Source organism: Prinia subflava, chromosome 12 (assembly GCF_021018805.1).
Source record: "Prinia subflava isolate CZ2003 ecotype Zambia chromosome 12, Cam_Psub_1.2, whole genome shotgun sequence".
NCBI lineage: Eukaryota > Metazoa > Chordata > Aves > Passeriformes > Cisticolidae > Prinia > Prinia subflava.
Genome location: NC_086258.1, coordinates 2,507,065 through 2,524,651, shown reverse-complemented (window position 1 = coordinate 2,524,651; position 17,587 = coordinate 2,507,065). Strand labels below are relative to the sequence as shown.

At 61.6% G+C, this 17,587-nt stretch overlaps 2 protein-coding genes across 4 annotated transcripts in view; one reads left to right on the top strand and one right to left on the bottom strand.

Moving 5' to 3' along the window:
* The window catches only part of NIBAN2 (niban apoptosis regulator 2), a 31,562-nt gene extending 20,059 nt beyond the window's left edge, over positions 1–11,503 (top strand). Inside the window, exons 6-15 of one of the 3 annotated variants that reach the window (XM_063410226.1) lie at positions 3,551–3,666; positions 4,178–4,282; positions 5,508–5,670; positions 6,015–6,202; positions 6,373–6,528; positions 7,205–7,321; positions 7,770–7,877; positions 7,986–8,097; positions 8,707–9,908; positions 9,999–11,503. In XM_063410226.1, coding sequence (XP_063266296.1) covers positions 3,551–3,666; positions 4,178–4,282; positions 5,508–5,670; positions 6,015–6,202; positions 6,373–6,528; positions 7,205–7,321; positions 7,770–7,877; positions 7,986–8,097; positions 8,707–9,908; positions 9,999–10,145 — 2,414 coding nt within the window. In that variant the 3' untranslated portion in view covers positions 10,146–11,503. Of the gene's footprint in view, positions 1–3,550; positions 3,667–4,177; positions 4,283–5,507; positions 5,671–6,014; positions 6,203–6,372; positions 6,529–7,204; positions 7,322–7,769; positions 7,878–7,985; positions 8,098–8,706 lie in introns of all 3 variants that reach the window. The other 2 variants (XM_063410224.1, XM_063410223.1) reach the window with 2 other exon arrangements.
* On the bottom strand, positions 11,460–17,432 carry SLC31A2 (solute carrier family 31 member 2). The gene is made up of 4 exons (XM_063410227.1): positions 17,263–17,432; positions 14,595–14,661; positions 12,869–13,037; positions 11,460–12,352 (listed from the first exon to the last, which is right to left on the bottom strand). The coding sequence occupies exons 1-4, from the start codon at positions 17,266–17,268 to the stop codon at positions 12,184–12,186; spliced, it is 411 nt and encodes a 136-aa protein (XP_063266297.1). The 5' UTR covers positions 17,269–17,432; the 3' UTR covers positions 11,460–12,183.
* Positions 17,433–17,587: the final 155 nt, after the last annotated feature.

The window sequence follows — 17,587 nt, the reverse complement described above, 5'->3', positions numbered from 1 at the left end:
CTGGGACACAGGGACCCTGCAGGGGCCAGGCTGCGGGCTCTGCGTGGAGGGGATGGTTTGGAGCTCATGAGGAGGAGTTGGGTTCCCAACTGTTCAGCAGTTCAGTCATTCTGGAGAAGGGAAGGATCTGGGGAGATCCTTTCAGTGCCTAAAGGGGCTTCAGGAGAGTTGGAAAGGGATTTTGGACAAGGGATGGAGGGACAGGACACAGGGAATGGCTTCCACTGCCAGAGGGCAGGGATGGATGGGATCTTGGGAATCAGGAATTGTTCCCTGGGAGAGTGGGCAGGCCCTGGCACAGGGTGCCCAGAGCAGCTGTGGCTGCCCCTGGATCCCTGGCAGTGCCCAAGGCCAGGCTGGACATTGGGGCTGGGAGCAGCCTGGGATGGTGCAAGGTGTCCCTGCCATGGCAGGGGTGGCACTGGATGATTTAAGGACCCTTCCAACCCAAACCAGTCCGGGATTCCATGACTGAGCATCTCATCAATGCCAGCATCACCCCCAGCTCCCTGGAGCATCCCTGTGCCCGGCTCCATCCTCTGCCCATGAGCATCCCTGCCCAGGGAGGCATTTCCAGGAGTATTTCCAGCACAGAGCCTGGCTCCAGAGCTGCCCTGATGCCTATTTCCCACCCTGAGGGAGAAAACATTTGTTAATTGAAGTCATCAAACCCCAACCCCCCCCCCGAGGGCCGCCAGGGCTGTGGGCAGGGGGTGCAGGGCTGTGCAGCCAGGAGGAGGTAGGACCTGCCTCCCACATCAGTGATACTCTGGCAGGAAAACACGATTTTCCTGCTTGGCTGTGGCCTGGGCACTCCTGGGCTGAGCCCCAAGTCCCGGCCGTACTTGGGAGGGTGAGAAATTTCCTGAGGAAGGCGGTGCCAGAGCTGAAACCCGATCAAAATCAGGTGTTTTAGTGGGCATTTTAGATGCTGCCCAATTTCTAAAGGCTTCTTTCATTCCTGGGAACTCTGGGTAGCCTCAGTTTTGCCTCAGTTTTGCCAGAGCTGCTGTAATAGGGTGGGATCTGGAGCCTGGGTTTCACTGAGGGTTTCCATCTTCCCATGTTGGATTAAATCTCCTGAAAAACTGCTCTTTTCCTTTTTGTTGTGCTGGGGGTCTCTGAACTCATTGGGCTGAATGTGCCCCCTCAGTCCCCTTTGTGTGGGGCTGGGTGCTATGACCCCTCATCCCCCTGAGGATCATTTCTGGATGAGCTCAGCACCCCAGAACCCCCAACCTCCAACTGTGAGCAAAACCAGCTCTGGATAAAACAGGAATCGATCTCCTGCTAACAAGCTCCCAATTTTTATCTCTGATTCACCCTCCCAGCTGCTGGGTGCTGCTGTGGGACACAGGGGAGGTGTGAGCCCCTCCACCACCCCCTCTGCCAGGGAAGGTCGTGCCAGGAAATCCTCTCCTCCCTCTCCTCCTCCTCAGCATGTGATGGAAAACCTTCCCAAGTGGGCAGTGGCCAAGGAGGGCTCGGTGCTGGGCCTTCTGCATTCCTCCAGCCCAGATTTTCTGTGACATTGTTCTTTCTGCCCCTCTCTGCTCCTGGGAGCTCCAGGATCCTGTTTCATATTCCATGAAGGCTCTTTTGTTGTTGTAAAGCACTTGAGGTTGTTTTGGTTTTTTTCCCCCTAAATTAGAGGCTCTGTTTCTGCCTCTGGTTGTGATTCGTGTGGGAATTTTCACCTCCCTTTCTCAGACTGTGTTTGTGCAACAGCAGCTCCTCTGCAAGGACTGGGGATGTGCAGATCAGTTCCTCACACAGGGTCAGCCTGGAGCCCCTGGCTGCTCCAAAACTGTCCCTTGTCCAGCCTGGTGTCACCTGGGGCTGGGCAGGTCCCACCCTGAGGGCTCTTGCCCCTTGTTGCAGGATGCTTTGAGTTAAAAGGGACCTTAAAGCCTGTCCAGTGCCACCCCGCCCAGGCAGGGAGACCTCCTGCTATCCCAGGCTGCTCCAAGCCCCAATGTCCAGCCTGGCCTTGGGCACTGCCAGGGATCCAGGGGCAGCCACAGCTGCTCTGGGCACCCTGTGCCAGGGCCTGCCCACCCTCACAGGGAACAATTCCTGCCCAATATCCCATCCATCCCTGCCCTCTGGCAGTGGAAGCCATTCCCTGTGTCCTGTCCCTCCAGGCCCTAAGTCACACATTGATGAAGGGAACTCATTAAATTTGCCCTGACAAGTGCCACAGGGGCTTCTTGCAGCAGCCCTGCCCTGGCAGGGTGCAGGGCTGGGGACAGACTCAGGGATGTCCCCAGGCTCAGCCTGGAGTGAGTAACCTTGGGAAGATAATTCGGGGGCAAATCCTGCCCCAGGCCCTGCAGGGCCAGAAGGTGAGAAGTTGTCCCACCTGGGAGGGGATCTGAGCTCCCAGGAGCTGTGGGTGGAGCAGCACCAACCCCTGGAAGTTCAGTCCAGCTCTGGCTCCCACCCAAGACTGAGAAAGGAACAGATTTTACTTTCTCAGTAGTTTTTTTTTCCCTGATTATTAAGCTGCCCCTTAGCAAAAGCTGCTTAGGCTTGGAGTTAATTTTAATCACCTTAGAGAAGTCTGTACGCCCTGGGAGAGATCTGCTCAGTGCCCCGGGCTGTCCCTCTTGGACACCTGGCCCTGTCCCCAGCACTACCAGCGTCTGTGGGACGTGTCAGAGCTGAGGGGATGATCCCTGGAGCCTCCCAGCAGGGTCACCCTGCCTCAGATCCCACCCTGACCCCTCCTCCGGGCATGGGGAGGGGAGCTGGAGGTGGAGGGTTCTCTCCCAGGGTGTTTCCCTGTCTGCCAGGGATCTCCACAGCCCGGACATGCATGGGACATGTGGGACAGCTCCCAGGCTGTCCTGCCTGCCCGCTGTCCCCATCTCCTCCTGGCTCTGGAGGCTCCCAGCCCTGCCCCTCCTCCTGACGGGTGCTGTGGCAGGGTGGGGGTGACACCTGAGCCCCCCTCGTGCTGCAGTGACCCTCCTGGGACAGCCTGGCCCTGACTCACTCGTGAGGCCTCTTGGCCACTTCCCTCTTCCCTTCAAGCCACACTGGGGCCCATCCCACAGTGCTGGGGGCTCACTGGGTGCCATGTGGGGTTGGGGGTCACTGAACCCCCATCCTGGTGAGCCCCTGCTCCTGCTGTGCCTTTGGAGCTCACTGAGCCCTCAGGTCTCTGTGCACTCTTTGGGGTCACTGAGCCCCCAGGTCCCTGTGCTCCCTTTGGGGTCACTGAGCCCCCAGGTCCCACTAAAATGCCCACTAAAACTGAGGACACCCTTTGGGGGTCGCTGAGCCCCCCATCCTACCCTGCCCCTGCTCCTGGGTGTCTCCCTGCCCTCGAGGTGGCTCCTGAGGGGATCACTGCACACAGCAGGAGCCCCCCAGCCACTCCCGCCCCCCACCCTGTCAGGGGCAGTGGCTTGGGACAGGATCCCCCAGTCCTGGTGACAGCCCTGGGTCCGAGGGTGTGGGGGAGGCACACAGAGGTGGGCTGGGGGTGCGGGGCCGCCCCTCATCCCCCGTTCCAGGCTGCTCACTGTGCCCGTACCCCCGGCAGGGATCTCCGAGGACTCCAGAGTGGAGGCCCCAGCCTTCACGGACGCCATCCGCATGTACCGGCAGTCGCGGGAGCAGTACGGCACCTGGGACATGCTGTGCGGCACCCAGAGCCAGGTGAGCGCCGGGGACACCGCCAGCCCGGCACGGGGGACACCGCCAGCCTGGCACGGGGGACACCGCCAGCCTGGCACAGGGGACACCGCCAGCCTGGCATGGGGGACACCGCCAGCCTGGCATTGGGGACACCGCCCGCCCGGCACGGGGGACACCGCCAGCCTGGCACGGGGGACACCGCCAGCCTGGCACGGGGGGCACCGCCAGCCCGGCACGGGGGACACCGCCAGCCTGGCATGGGGGACACCGCCAGCCTGGCATGGGGGGCACCGCCAGCCCGGCACGGGGGGAACTGCCAGCCTGGCACGGGGGACACCGCCAGCCTGGCACGGGGGGCACCGCCAGCCTGGCATTGGGGACACCGCCAGCCTGGCATTGGGGACACCCCCAGCCCGGCACGGGGGACAACGCCAGCCTGGCACGGGGGGCACCGCCCGCCTGGCACGGGGGGCACTGCCAGCCTGGCACGGGGGGCGCCCAGCGGGTCCCCACAAACCTCCTGCCTCCGCAGGTGCTGAGCAACCTGGTGATGGAGGAGCTGCTCCCCGAGCTGAGGAGCGCCATCGGGCCCCGCCTGAAGGGCAAAGCCCCGGAGCGCCAGCGGACCTGGATCCAGGTGCGGGGCTGGGGGGTCCCCGCCGCCTGCCCTGCCCCTGCCCCTGCCCGCACGCCCTCGCCTGTTCCTTGCCGGGCTCGGTGCCCGCCGCCTGCGCTGCCCCCTCCTCCCGGCCCCTTCCGAAGAATCCCTCCTTTCTCTGCAGCGGCTTTTTAAAGCTCCTCGTGTGCCCCTGCCAGCCCCGCCCGCGCCGCCGCGTCCCTGGGGCTGGGGAGGCGAACTGGAGGAAGCCCAGCCCCGGAGCGAAGCCCGTCCTGGCTAAATTTAGAGAGCCATTTTTAGAGCAGCGCGGGCTAAATCCAGCCCAAACCCTTGCGAAAGACTGAGGGCTCTTCAGAACTGCCTGCTCAAACCTTAAACCCCGATAGATAATTACCACCAGGCTCGTAATGCGCCACTTGAGCGGCCGAAAAACACACACGCTGCTTTTCCAGTGGCTGCGGTGGCTGGGAAGCCAGGGGAGGGAGGAGGGGAAGGGCTCTGCATCCTGCCAGTCCTGCCAGCCCAGAAATCGCAGCCTTCGGCAGCAAAGTGAGCGCAGAGCCTCAGTGAGCGGCTCCATCCTGCTCAGGAGGTTGGCTCTGACCCCAGGAAGGGTCAACAGGGCAGGGGGCAGATTCCAGGGTGGTCTGGGGCTCTCCTGCTTGGACCACCACTGTCCCTGGACCACCAGCACCTCCAAACCTGCAGCATCCCCAGCCCTGCAGTATCCCCAAACCTGCAGCATCCCCAAACCTGCAGCATCCCAGACCTGCAGCATCCCCTGCCCTGCAGCATCCCCAGCCCTGCAGCATCCCCAGCCCTGCAGCATCCCCAGATCTGCAGCATCCCAGCCCTGCAGCATCCCCGACCCTGCAGCATCCCCAAACCTGCAGCATCCCCAAAGCTGCAGCATCCCCAGATCTGCAGCATCCCCAAAACTGCAGCATCCCCAGATCTGCAGCATACCCTGCCCTGCAGCACGCCCAGCCCTGCCTGGGGCAGGTTGCCTGAAGGAGGCAGTGCTCTTTGCCCTTCCAGCACCACTTGGGAGCAGTTTCTGCACTGCAAGAGCTCCATCTCCCCCAGCTGGGGGGTCCCTGGTGTGGAAACCCCTCCCAGGCTGTGAGGAAGGGTCCTGTCAGGGCACAGCTCAGCGGGGCCTGCAGCCAGCTGGTGCTGCAGGCGATGGTTGGGGGTGCTGCTGGAGGCGTGGGGGGTCTCTGACCCCCACCTGTGCCCCCAGGTGTCAGATGCTGTCTACAGGATGGTCTATGAGCTGGCCAAGGCACAGTACGAGGCAGTAGTGGCCAGGTGTGAGCAGGAGCGGCCGCAGCTGGAGAGCACCATCCGCACGGACATGGACCAGATCATCACCTCCAAGGAGCACCTGGCCAGCAAGATCCGAGGTACAGCCCTGCAGGGACGCACAGGGATGTGGGGCTGTGCTGTTCCCAGGGTCCAGCACAGCCCCTGTCACCCTTGAGGGTGCATGTCCTCACTGGCACTGTCCCAGCAGGTCGGGGACAAGGTGGGCAGTGTCCCCCTGGTGTGGCAGTGGGGCAGGGGTGGGTTCAGTACAGACCAGGGGCACTCTGCAGGAATTCCTTGTGCTGTCATGAAAGGGGGAGACTCCTCCTGGAGGGGTTTGGGAACAGGGGCAGCTCCTCCTCCCTGGGGTGCGTTTAGGGTGTGATGTGAAGGGCTGGAAGGACAGAGCAGCCTCACCATCCCTGTCCCTGCTCTCTCCCAGCCTTTGTCCTGCCCAAGGCAGAGGTCTGTGTCCGTAACCATGTCCAGCCCTACATCTCCTCCATCCTGGAGGCCCTGATGAGCCCCACGAGCCAGGGCTTCTCCGAGGTGCGGGAGGTGTTCTTCAAGGAGGTCACCGACATGAACTTGAACGTGATCAACGAGGGCGGCCGGGAGAAGCTGACAGAGGTGAGACCTGCTGGTGCTCCTTGCCAGCGTGGGGGTGACAGGGCCAGTCCTGCTGCCACCCCCAGTCTGGACAGCACTGGGGGACCCCAGGCTGAGAAGATTCCACCCATATGGGGTGGAATGTCCCTGCCCTGAGCACGTGGAGAGGCTGAGCTTGGCTTTGTCCCCAGTACATGAAGAAGCTCTCCCACCTGGCCTTCCACCCTGTGAAGATGCAGTCATGCTATGAGAAGATGGACCAGCTGAAACTGGAGGGTCTTCAGCAGCGCTTCGATGTCTCCAGCACGTCTGTCTTCAAGCAGAGGGCCCAGATCCACATGAGACAGGTGGGGTGGGGACCAGGGTCCTCCCCTGTCCCCCTGGGCTGGGAACAGAGGTTTGGGGAGCCCAGGCTGGGATGTCTGTGCTGTCTCAAAGGGTGGATGATGGGGCTCCTTTGGTCCGAAGCCCATGGTGGGCTTGGGCATCCTGGCACAGCTGCTCCTTTGCCACCGAGCCCACTGGCACCAGCAAGGCCAGCAAGCCAATGCTGGGGTCTGATCCAGCCTAACCTGGAGTGTAGGAGGATGAGGGGGTGCAACACCAGCTTCGAACAACCTCCTCTCCCAGCACCCTTGGTCCTCGGGGTGAGGGCAGTGGATGGGATGTCAGGGATTTCTCCAGAGTGAAGGCTCTTTGCCTGTTGGGTATTGGGCAGGAATTGTTCCCTGGGAGGGTGGGCAGGCCCTGGCACAGGGTGCCCAGAGCAGCTGTGGCTGTCCCTGGATCCCTGGCATTGCCCAAGGCCAGGTTGGACATTGGGTCTTGGAGCAGCCTGGGACAGTGGGAGGTGTCCCTGCCATGGCAGGGGTGGCACTGGATGAGTTTTAAGGTCCCTTCCCACCCCAAACCAGAGTGGGGTTCTGTGCTAAGTCTCATCTCGGTGTGGCAGTGCCCTGAGAGCCCCCTGCCCACCCTTTGTGTGCCCCCCACGCTGACCAAGTGCCTCTGTGCCCCGCGCAGCAAATGGACGATGCCATGTTCACCTTCGAGACCCTGCTGCACCAGGAGCTGGGCAAGGCCCAGGGCAAGGACGACCTGTGCAAGTCCATCCAGCGCATCCTCGAGAGGGTGCTCAAGGTGAGGCAGGGGGGCAGGGCCTTTGGTGGCCTTTGGTGGCCTTGTTCCGTGACCAGGGAAGAGGCCAGGAGTGATGTTACCTATTCCAACAAAAGTCTTCTGGGGAAATACTTCTTTATATTGAGGTTTCCATGGATTTTTCTGGGGGCAGGCAAGTGGGAAATCACCTGGAGGAGCCAGGTCCCCTCTGACCCCTTCTGTAAAAGCCCCCCAGGGTTCAGACTGGCCCCCAAACCCTCCTGCAGCCAGCAGTGGATGGGCTGGCTCCTACCTGGGCTCAGAAACACTGGGAAGCAGTTGGGGAAAGGGATGTGAGGCCAGAGGGGTCTGTTCACAGAGGGGGCCTGTGCAAATGGTTTGGGGGGCAAATCTCAGGGGTTTGTGCCCGTGGGCAGGGGGCTGCCAGCCCACAGCCCTGGGTGACCTGGGGCACCCTCTCACCCTGCAGAAATTTGACTACGACAGCAGCACCGTGAGGAAGAAGTTCTTCAGGGAGGCCCTGCTGCAGATCACCATCCCCTTCCTGCTGAAGAAGCTGGCACCCACCTGCAAGGGGGTAAGAGGGGAAAGGTTGGGTGCAGGGAAGGACTGTCCAGCCCTGTGGAGGGGCTGGAGCATCCATTCCCACCAGCCTGCTGGGCTGAGCCGCCTCTCCCCCTGGCAGGAACTGGCCAAGTTTCAGGAGCTGATCTTCGAGGACTTTGCCAGCTTCATCCTGGTGGAGAACACCTACGAGGAGGTGGTGCTGCAGTCAGTGATGAAAGACATCATGCAAGGTAGGGTCCTGTGGCACCTGTGTGAGGAGGGGGTGACCCTCTGCAGGGTGCTGGGGCTGTGTGAGGACAGGGTGACCCTCTGCAGGGTGCTGGGGCTGTGTGAGGACAGGGTGATCCTCTGCAGGGTGCTGGGGCTGTGTGAGGACAGGGTGACCCTCTGCAGGGTGCTGGGGCTGTGTGAGGACAGGGTGACCCCGTGCAGGGTGCTGGGGGCTCTCTGAAGAGGGGTGATCCCATTCATTCAGGGGATCATCTCAGGGCTGTACGAGGCGTGGTGACCCCGTGCAGGGTGCTGGGGCTGTGTAAGGACAGGATGACCCCGTGCAGGGTGCTGGGGACTCTATAGGGAGGGGTGACCCCATGCAGGGTGCTGGGGCTGTGTGAGGACAGGATGACCCCGTGCAGGGTGCTGGGGACTCTATAGGGAGGGGTGACCCCGTGCAGGGTGCTGGGGGCTGCCCCAGAAGCAGCTTCCCGTCCCGGCTTCCCCAGTGGCAGGGCTGAGCAGTGGGTGGGATGCTGACCCCCCGCCCAGCTCCAGCCCCTCTCCCATCACCCACGGGGAGGACTGGGCGAGAAGCCCCCGTGACCTGTCGCTCTCGTCCCCAGCTGTGAAGGAGGCGGCGGTGCAGCGGAAGCACAATCTGTACCGGGACAGCATGGTGATGCACAACAGCGATCCCAACCTGCACCTGCTGGGGGAGGGCCTGCCCATCGACTGGAGCGAGGAGGGCGGCGGGCAGCCCGAGGAGCCGGCGGCAGAGCGGCGCCGCAGGGCCAAGCAGGTGGTGTCGGTCATCCAGGACGACGATGGGGCCCTGCCCTACGGGGCCGAGGCGCTGCTAGAGCCCGGCTCCCCCGAGCCGGGGGAGGCACAGCCCGGGGAGCCCGCCAGCCCCCCGGACACGGTGCAGGAGATCCGGGAGGCGCTGGCACAGGAGAGCCTCGGGGAGGAGCGGCTGACGAACGGCACCGGAGCCGGCGAGGAGGGGGTGCTGCTGGCAGGGGCTGCGCAGGGGGATGTCACACAGCAAGGTCCAGCCTGTGACGGGGACGGCGTGCACTGCATGGCATCGCCAGCATCTGGAGCTGAGACCCCAACAAGGACCGGGAGAGAACGTGCCACACCAGCATCGTCACCTGTCCCTGGAGCTGAGGTCCCATCAGGGACCGGGAGAGAACGTGCCACACCAGCATCGTCACCTGTCCCTGGAGCCCAGGTCCCATCAGGAGCTGGGACACGCCGGGCTGCCCCAGCACCGCCCGTGCCTGCAGCTGAGGTGTCATCAGGGGGGCAGTGTGCCACTCCAGCATCCTCACCTGTCCCTGGAGCTGAGGTGTCATCAGGGGGGCAGTGTGCCACTCCAGCATCGTCACCTGTCCCTGGAGCTGAGGTGTCATCAGGGGGGCAGTGTGCCACTCCAGCATCATCACCTGTCCCTGGAGCTGAGGTGTCATCAGGGGGGCAGTGTGCCACTCCAGCATCGTCACCTGTCCCTGGAGCTGAGGTCCCATCAGGGACTGGGAGAGAACATCCTGGACCAGCATCACCTGTGCCCAGAGCTGCTGCCCCATCAGAGGCTGAGGTGCCACACGCCACACCAAGATCATCTGTGCCAGCTTCCCCCGTGTCTGGAGCTGATGTCCCATCAGAGGCTGAAGTGCCACATGCCACACCAAGATCATCCGTGCTGGCGTCACCTGTTCCCAAAGCTGATGTCCCATCAGAGGCGGAGCTGCCACACGTCACACCAAGATCATCTGTGCCAGCGTCTCCTGTGCCCGGAGCTGACCCCCCATCAGCGCCCAGCGTGCCCCACGCCACAGCAGCACCACCCAGCCCCCGAGAGCCCCAGGAGCCCCATGCCACAGCAGCACCACCCAGCCCCCGAGAGCCCCAGGAGCCCCACGCCACAGCAGCACCACCCGGGGCACAGAGCCCATCCCCAGCGTGTCCCCAGCGTGGTGACAATGAGACAGGCGAGCTCAGCCCCCCACAGCCCAGGGGCACCACAGAGAGCGGTGAGGGGGTGCAGACTGAGTTCTAGCCCCAGTGTCCTGCCATGGACTGGTCCTGGGGTCACTGGGGCTGGGGGAGGGGGATAGGAGCCCCCGGGATGGAGAGCAGCACCACGGGAGAGGGAGGGGATGGGGACACTGGGACCTCACAGCCTGATGGGGGTCCCACAGCCACAGCCCCCACTGGCTGGGCATGGGGCATCCCCTGCGCTCTGCTCTGTCCTTCTTCTTCCTTTTCTTTTCTACTGAGGAGATGCTTTACTGAAGAGCTTTATCTGCCCCCCACACCAGGGCCTGGGGCTGCCGGGGGGGGGCTGGCACTGGCCCTGCTCAGGGTGGGCGTGCGGGACACTGCTGGCTGTCCCCGGGGCTGTCCCTGCCCCAGTCCGGGGCATTTCCTGGGAGCTGCCCGCTGCCATCCCACCCCGGACATTTCCTGGGAGCTGCCCGCTGCCATCCCACCCTGGACATTTCCTGGGAGCTGCCCGCTGCCATCCCCCCCCGGCCGGCTTCGGGAGCACCAGCGGGAGCAGGAGCTGCAGGGGATGATGGAAAACAGAATGGGATGGGGACATGACAGGGACAGCAACGCTGAGGGTTTGAGCCACTGCTGAGGGGAGAGTGCTGAGACAGACACAGGCTGCTGGTGCCCAGGCTGAGCTCACAGTAGCCAGGCTGAGCTCACAGCAGCCAGGCTGAGCTCACAGCAGCCAGGCTGAGCTCACAGCAGCCAGGCCGGGCTCACAGCAGCCAGGCTGAGCTCACAGCAGCCAGGCTGAGCTCACAGCAGCCAGGCCAGGCTCACAGGCAGCCAGAGCCCACCCCTAGCCATCCTCACCCCAGGGTCTCCTAGGAGCTCTTTTAAGTTCAGGGTTAAATCTCTGAGGGAAGGTGGCACTCGGGCCATGTCCCAGCTGTGCCTGGCAGCACTGGGATAATTCCAGGCTCAGCTCGCTGTGCAGTGGAGAGATCCCAGCCTTGCCCTCCACATGTCCTCAGCCCCTTCCATGGATGGCTCCTCCAGCTTTGCAGGTTTTGGCACCCGGCTGAGCAAAGAGCGGGGGTTTGCTGAGCTGGGGCTGGGGACAGGACAGGGATGCCCAAAGCCCTGGAGGTGCTGGGGGTCTGCAGGACTCCTGGGTGAGACACCCAGAGCAGGGACCAACACCCCAACACCCACCCATGCTTAGGGGCCACCGTTCCTGCCTCAGAAGGGGGGTGCCCAGCCTAACACATTCAGGGGGTCCCCAAAGTGCCTTGGGAGGCCTCGCTCAAAGTGCCTTTCTCTGTGAACTTCAAACCTGTCTCTTCCAGGATATTTTATTAAGAAAGTAATACAAATGTTTAAAGATATAATAATTAATAAAATGGAAAAGCTTTATTTAAAGCCAGAGGAGACTCTCTTTATTCCCAAACCACCTCCCTGGGTAGGGCTGGGGGTCCCCAGTCCCAGTGTGACCCAGGGGTGCCCACCCTGAGCAGTGACACAAACCAGGAGTGGAGCTGAGATGATTTTATTGAAAGGGGTGTCCTGAGGAAGCAGCAAGAGGCACCTGGAGCAGCATTTCCCCCTGGCACAGCCCCACCAGCGGCTCGGGGGCTGCTCCAGCCCCATCTCTGAAGCGCTGTGCAGGAGCGGGGCGGGGGTGGCAGGACCCCCCCGGTGTCCCCAAAGGCACTGTGTGAAGAGGGGCTTGGTGCAGGGCAGCTCTGGGCAGGAGAGCAGGGGTCCCTGTCCCCAGCCTGTCCCCTCCCCCAGCAAGTCACCGGAGCATTCCCGTTCCAGCCAGGATGGAGCTCCTCGAGAAGCAGGGAGGGGAGGAAAGGCCAGCACGGCCCTGCTGCCATCACCCGGACAAAGGTCCCTGAGAGCCGGGGACAGCCCCAGCACAGGCCAGCGCTGGCCACGGGGCCCCCGACCCCACAGCGGGGCCAGCCCCCAGCAAGTCCTTGGGGCTCTGCGTCCCACAGAGCACGGGGACACAGCCAGACCCAGCAGAAGTGACAGCAGCGGTTCCAGACAAAGGAGCAGGAGGTGGCACACGTGTGCCACCAGCGTGGGGGGCTCTAGCCCCGGCCCAGCAGCGGGTACACCATGAAATAGCCCAGCGTGGAGCCCGCGATGGCCCCCAGGAAGATCCAGGCGTTGTAGGACATGACAGCCAGCATCACCATATAGCCCAGCACCACCTGCACCACGTGGAACAGCGTCTGGCCCACGTGGAACCAAAACCACCTGGGGGAGGAGACAGGAAATGCCATCAATGAGGGGCTGGGGCAGCTGGCATCGCCCCCCACCCAGGGCCTGGAGTGCCCAGAGGGGGTTTGGGGAGCAGGGAGAGGGGGCTGCAAACAGCAGCTCAGGTGGAAATCCTGCTCCAGAATCAATGAGGCTGGCAGTAAGAGCGGCCTCAGGAATGATCTGGGATTAATTAAATACAAGAGGAAGGATCCAGGGCTTGGCTCCAAAGGAAGGAACTGCTTGTGGGGACTGAGTTGCTGCCTGTGCCCATCCCAAACCAGCAGGACCCTCCTGCACCCACAACAGCTCCTGGAGGGGAACATGAGGCTCCAGCCACCACCCTGGACATCTCCCAGAGGATCTGGAGGGGCTGGGCTGCCCCAGGAGCCACCTCCCCAAGCTGTGCCCACCCCCCTTCCCTGGGAGCCTGCAACTCCTGCTCGCAGCCCTCCTCCCCTCTGTGCTGGCCCTGGGTGCCCACCCCGGTGGTGCCCGGGGTCCCTGTGGTACCTGCCCCGTGCAGGGCTGCTCTCCTCCTCCTGTGGCTGGGCCAGGGCCTCCTGGCTGAGGCTGCGGGGCAGCGCCAGCAGCGCCCGCCGCAGCAGCACGGCCTTGCCCATCTTCACGGCCTCGTAGAGCACGGACAGCAGCAGGATCACCAGCACCGAGAGCACCATCCCTGCACGACAAACATCCCACACTGCCCGCACGGCGAGGGGCTGGGCACGGGGAGCTGGGGGATATCCACGGGGGGAAGCGCAGGGCTCCTGGCACTGGGGTTGTTAAGTGTCAGGAAATGGTGTAAATAGCTTTTTAATTCATAGAATCATGGAATTAGGTTGGAAAAGCCCTTTGAGATCATTGAGTGTCACCTGTGACCACACCAAACACCACCTTGTCACCCAGACCATGGCACAGAGTGGCCCATCCAGTCCTCCCTTAAACACCTCCAAGGACAGTGACTCCAACACCTCTCTGGACAGCCCCTTCCAATGCCCTTCCTCTGAACAGATTTTTCCTAATGTCCAGCTTAAACTACTCCTGGCTCAGCTTAAGGCTGTGTCCTCTTGTCCTGAGAGCTGCTGTGACACAAACACGCAGCTTTGCATCAACTGCACAGAAAACATGGGAGGTAAAATATGATGTTGGGAGGATAATCACAAACAGAAAGAAAAGTGTGAAAGTGGGAAGCTGAGCCATCCCTGAGTGATCTGGGGGGTTGGCAGGCAGAGGGGGTGCTTCACACAGCTCCCTGTTTGCTGGGCTTGGCTTGGGAGGACCAAACCCTGCCTGGGGCATGCCCAGGGCAGGGCAGGGCCTGCCAAAAATGCTCCAGGAGCTGTGGGGTGAAGGCTGTGAGGAGCCCACAGAGCTCTACCCGGAGCTCTGCAGTGAGTGGATGGAGGGAGGGATGGATGGATGGATGGATGGATGGATGGATGGATGGATGGATGGATGATGGATGGATGGATGATGGATGGATGGATGGATGATGGAGGGATGGATGGATGATGGATGGATGGATGATGGATGGATGATGGATGGATGGATGATGGATGGATGGATGATGGATGGATGGATGGATGATGGAGGGATGGATGGATGGATGGATGGATGGATGGATGGATGGATGGATGGATGGATGGAGAGATGGATGGAGGGATGGAGGGATGGATGGATGGAGGGAGGGAGGGATGGATGGATGGATGATGGATGGATGGATGGATGATGGATGGATGGATGGATGATGGAGGGATGGATGGATGGATGGATGGATGGATGGATGGATGGATGGATGGATGGATGGATGATGGATGGATGGATGATGGATGGATGATGGATGGATGGATGATGGATGGATGGATGGATGGATGGATGGATGGATGGATGGATGGATGATGGAGGGATGGATGGATGGATGGATGGATGGATGGATGGATGGATGGATGGATGGATGGATGGATGGAGAGATGGATGGAGGGATGGAGGGATGGATGGATGGAGGGAGGGAGGGATGGATGGATGGATGGATGGATGGATGGATGGATGGATGGATGGATGGATGGATGGAGAGATGGATGGAGGGAGGGAGGGAGGGATGGATGGATGGATGGATGGATGGATGGATGGATGGATGGAGGGAGGGAGGGATGGATGGAGGGATGGATGGATGATGGATGGAGGGATGGATGGAGGGATGGATGGATGGAGGGATGTCCCAGTGCTGGCAGCCTACCTGTGGGGCTGTGGACATTCCAGAAGTCAAAGAGCAGCACCACTGTGTCCGAGAAGTAGAAGGTCATCTGGAAAAGAGGGCAGGGAAGGGGCAGTGCTGGAGCCCCCCGGGTGATGGGTGCCCACCCTGTCAGCAGGTCCCTGCACTCCCCACCCCGGGGTGCTCATCTGGGGATTCACCACATGGTGCAAGTTTTTTCCCCAGCTCTGAAACGGGAAGAGGAACTGTGACAATCACAGTCACGCTGACTGGGCTGAACTCCTCCCATGACCGCCAGCAGGACAATTTGCATCCCCAGCAGCAGCTCCTGTGCGTGTCTGGGCTGTGACAAAAAGCCAGCCTACCCCTGTGACAAAGAGAGGTGAATCTCGGGCTTCATCCACGTGGATTTGAGGAGGGAACAGGGCACAGGAGGGGGGGAAGCTGTTGGGCAGAGCCTCTGCTCCCCTCTGCCTCCAGGGCACAGAAACCTCCTGCACTGCCAGGACACCCAAAACCTCAACACCAAGGCACCCAGAGCCACAAGAGTGACCACCCAACGATGGGGCCAGGTCCAGGGCTGCCTCCCTGGCAGAGGAGCATCAATCCCAGCATTGCCAGGACCTGCAAAGGCACCACCCCTCCTCCTTCACCCCACTGAAACAGGAGGAGCAGGAATTGCTCTTGAGTAACAGCTCCTACCCAGCTGCCAAGTCTTGCTCAAAAGGTGGAATTTTGTTGGGATTTTTGTGCTTCCTTTGGTGAATCTCTCTAGGAGGTGTTTGTGGAGCTCACGGTTGCTCCTCTCCTGCATGGATCCGTGTTTGGATCCGTGTTTGGCTGCTCTTTCCTGCCTTTTCCAACACCAGCAGAGGTGACTGACAGGACCAGGACCGGCCTCAGCCAGAAATACCAACCCCATTCCTTGTGGGTGTTGAGGCCACAGCCTGGCTCCAGTTACACCCCTCGGCCCTTGTTACCCAAAGCACATTAGCACACGTAATTGGCTCACCCTTTTAAGCCTGCTTTGGCCACAGATTAATGATAATTAGACTGTAAATGAAGCTATTTCTCCTTTACAGCTTTCACCCACAGGTCTGCAGGGTGGTGGAAGGAGCAGGTGACTGTTTTAGGGATGGGGAACAGAGGTGATGAGCAGAATTAGTCATTAACTTTGGAAAAGCCCTCTAAGATCATGAAATCCAAATGTTAACACAGCACTACCAAGGCCTTCACTAAACCCTGTCCCCAAGTGCCACCTCTCTAAGTTTTTTGAACAATTCCAGGGATGGTGCTTCCACCCCTTCCCTGGGCAGCCTGCTCCAGAGATCCAGCGGATCCCTCTGCTGCCCCAGCCTGGGGTGCAGCCACACGTTTTTGGGTGCCCAGCATGGGTGTGACACCAAAATGATGCTCCTTGGGCCAACAGCCCCTCTCCTACAGCAATACCACAGAGAGATTTCTTGGTGGGTGAAGGTCAAGAAGGCAAAATCCTAAAAACCCCAGCGCTTTTCCCAGTAGTGAAGAGCCACCGCTGCCAGGGATGTCCCAGGCTCAGGGGTGTTGTTCAGAGGGAGGGGACCCTGTCCTCCTCCCCTGCCCACGAAGCAGGGATTGAGCAGGAGCCCAGGAGAGGCAGCACCCATCTCCTCCCCCGCAGGAATTCACAAGCAGCTGCTGGGAACGCTCCCGTGTGCATTTAGGGCCGGACCCGCTGCAGCTTTGGGGTTACTCTCAGCAAAACCAGCAGTGCCTGCCCAGAGCAGTGCAGGCTGCAGCCCAGCCTGCTGCTCCAGTCCAGCTGGGATGTCTGATCCTGGGGCACAGCTGCCCTCCTGCAGCACCCACGGAACCGCACAGGTCCCAGCTGCAGCCCCACCCTGGGGACACCCGGTCATGGGGGCGTCCCCAAACTGGGATCCTCCTGGGGACTGGTGTCCCCCTCCAGGCCCGGCTGCTTCAGGGGCTGCTGCCAGCAAACCAAGGGGGCTGAGAGCCCTAAACATCAAACAGAACCATGGAATGGGTTGGGTTGGAAGGGATCTCAAAGCTCCTCTTGTCCCATCTCCTGCCATGGGCAGGGACACCTGCCACTATCCCAGGGTGGATATCCAAGCCCTGTCCAACCCGACCTGGACACTTCCAGGGAGATTTATGGAGTTCTGGGGGGATTCATGGGGTTCCAGAGTGGATCCTCATGGTTCCAGCAGGATTTAAGGGGTTCCAGGGAGGGATTCATAGGGTTCCAGGGACATTTAAGGGGTTCCAGAGCAGATCCTCGGTGTTCCAGGGACATTTAAGGGGTTCCAGAGTGGATTCTCAGGGTTCCAGGAGGATTTAAGGGGATTCAGGGGGATTCACAGAGTTCCACGGAGATTTAGGGGGCTCCAGAGTGGATCCTCGGGGTTTCAGGGAGATTTAAGGGGGTGCAGGGGATTCACGAAGTTCCAGGGGGATTCGGGTTCTAGGAGGGATTCACAGGGTTCCAAGGGGGGGAATTTATGTGGTCCCAAGGGGGGACCACGGGGTTCCAGGGATATTTAAGGGGTTCCAGGGTGGAATGACCCGGTTCCAGTGGGGATTCACGGGGTTCGAAGGAGATTTAAGGGGATCCAGGGAGGGATTCAGGGGGTCCCAGGAAGGTTTCTCGGTACCGGCCGAGCCGTGCCCGTCCCTCCCCGGGGCTCACCTGCATGGTGGCGGTGGCGGTGGCGGCGGGCGCGGGGCCCGGCCCGTCCCCGCTCTTGTCCCGGCTCTGTGTCGCTGTTGTCGCGGCGCTGTTGTTGCTCTTGTCGCGGCTCTGCTGTTACTGTTGTCGCGGCCCTGTGTCGCCGCTGTCGCGGCGCTGTGTCGCCGCTGTCGCGGGGCTCCCCGGGAGCTGTAGTGCGGGGCGGGCCGGGGCGGTGCCGTGTCCGTCCCCTCCTCCCGCATCCCGGTCGGGCTCGGCAGCCCTGGGGACAGCGCTCCGCCCCTCCGCACCCCGGGGTTTCGCTTTCCCTTCGCTCCCGGCTCCG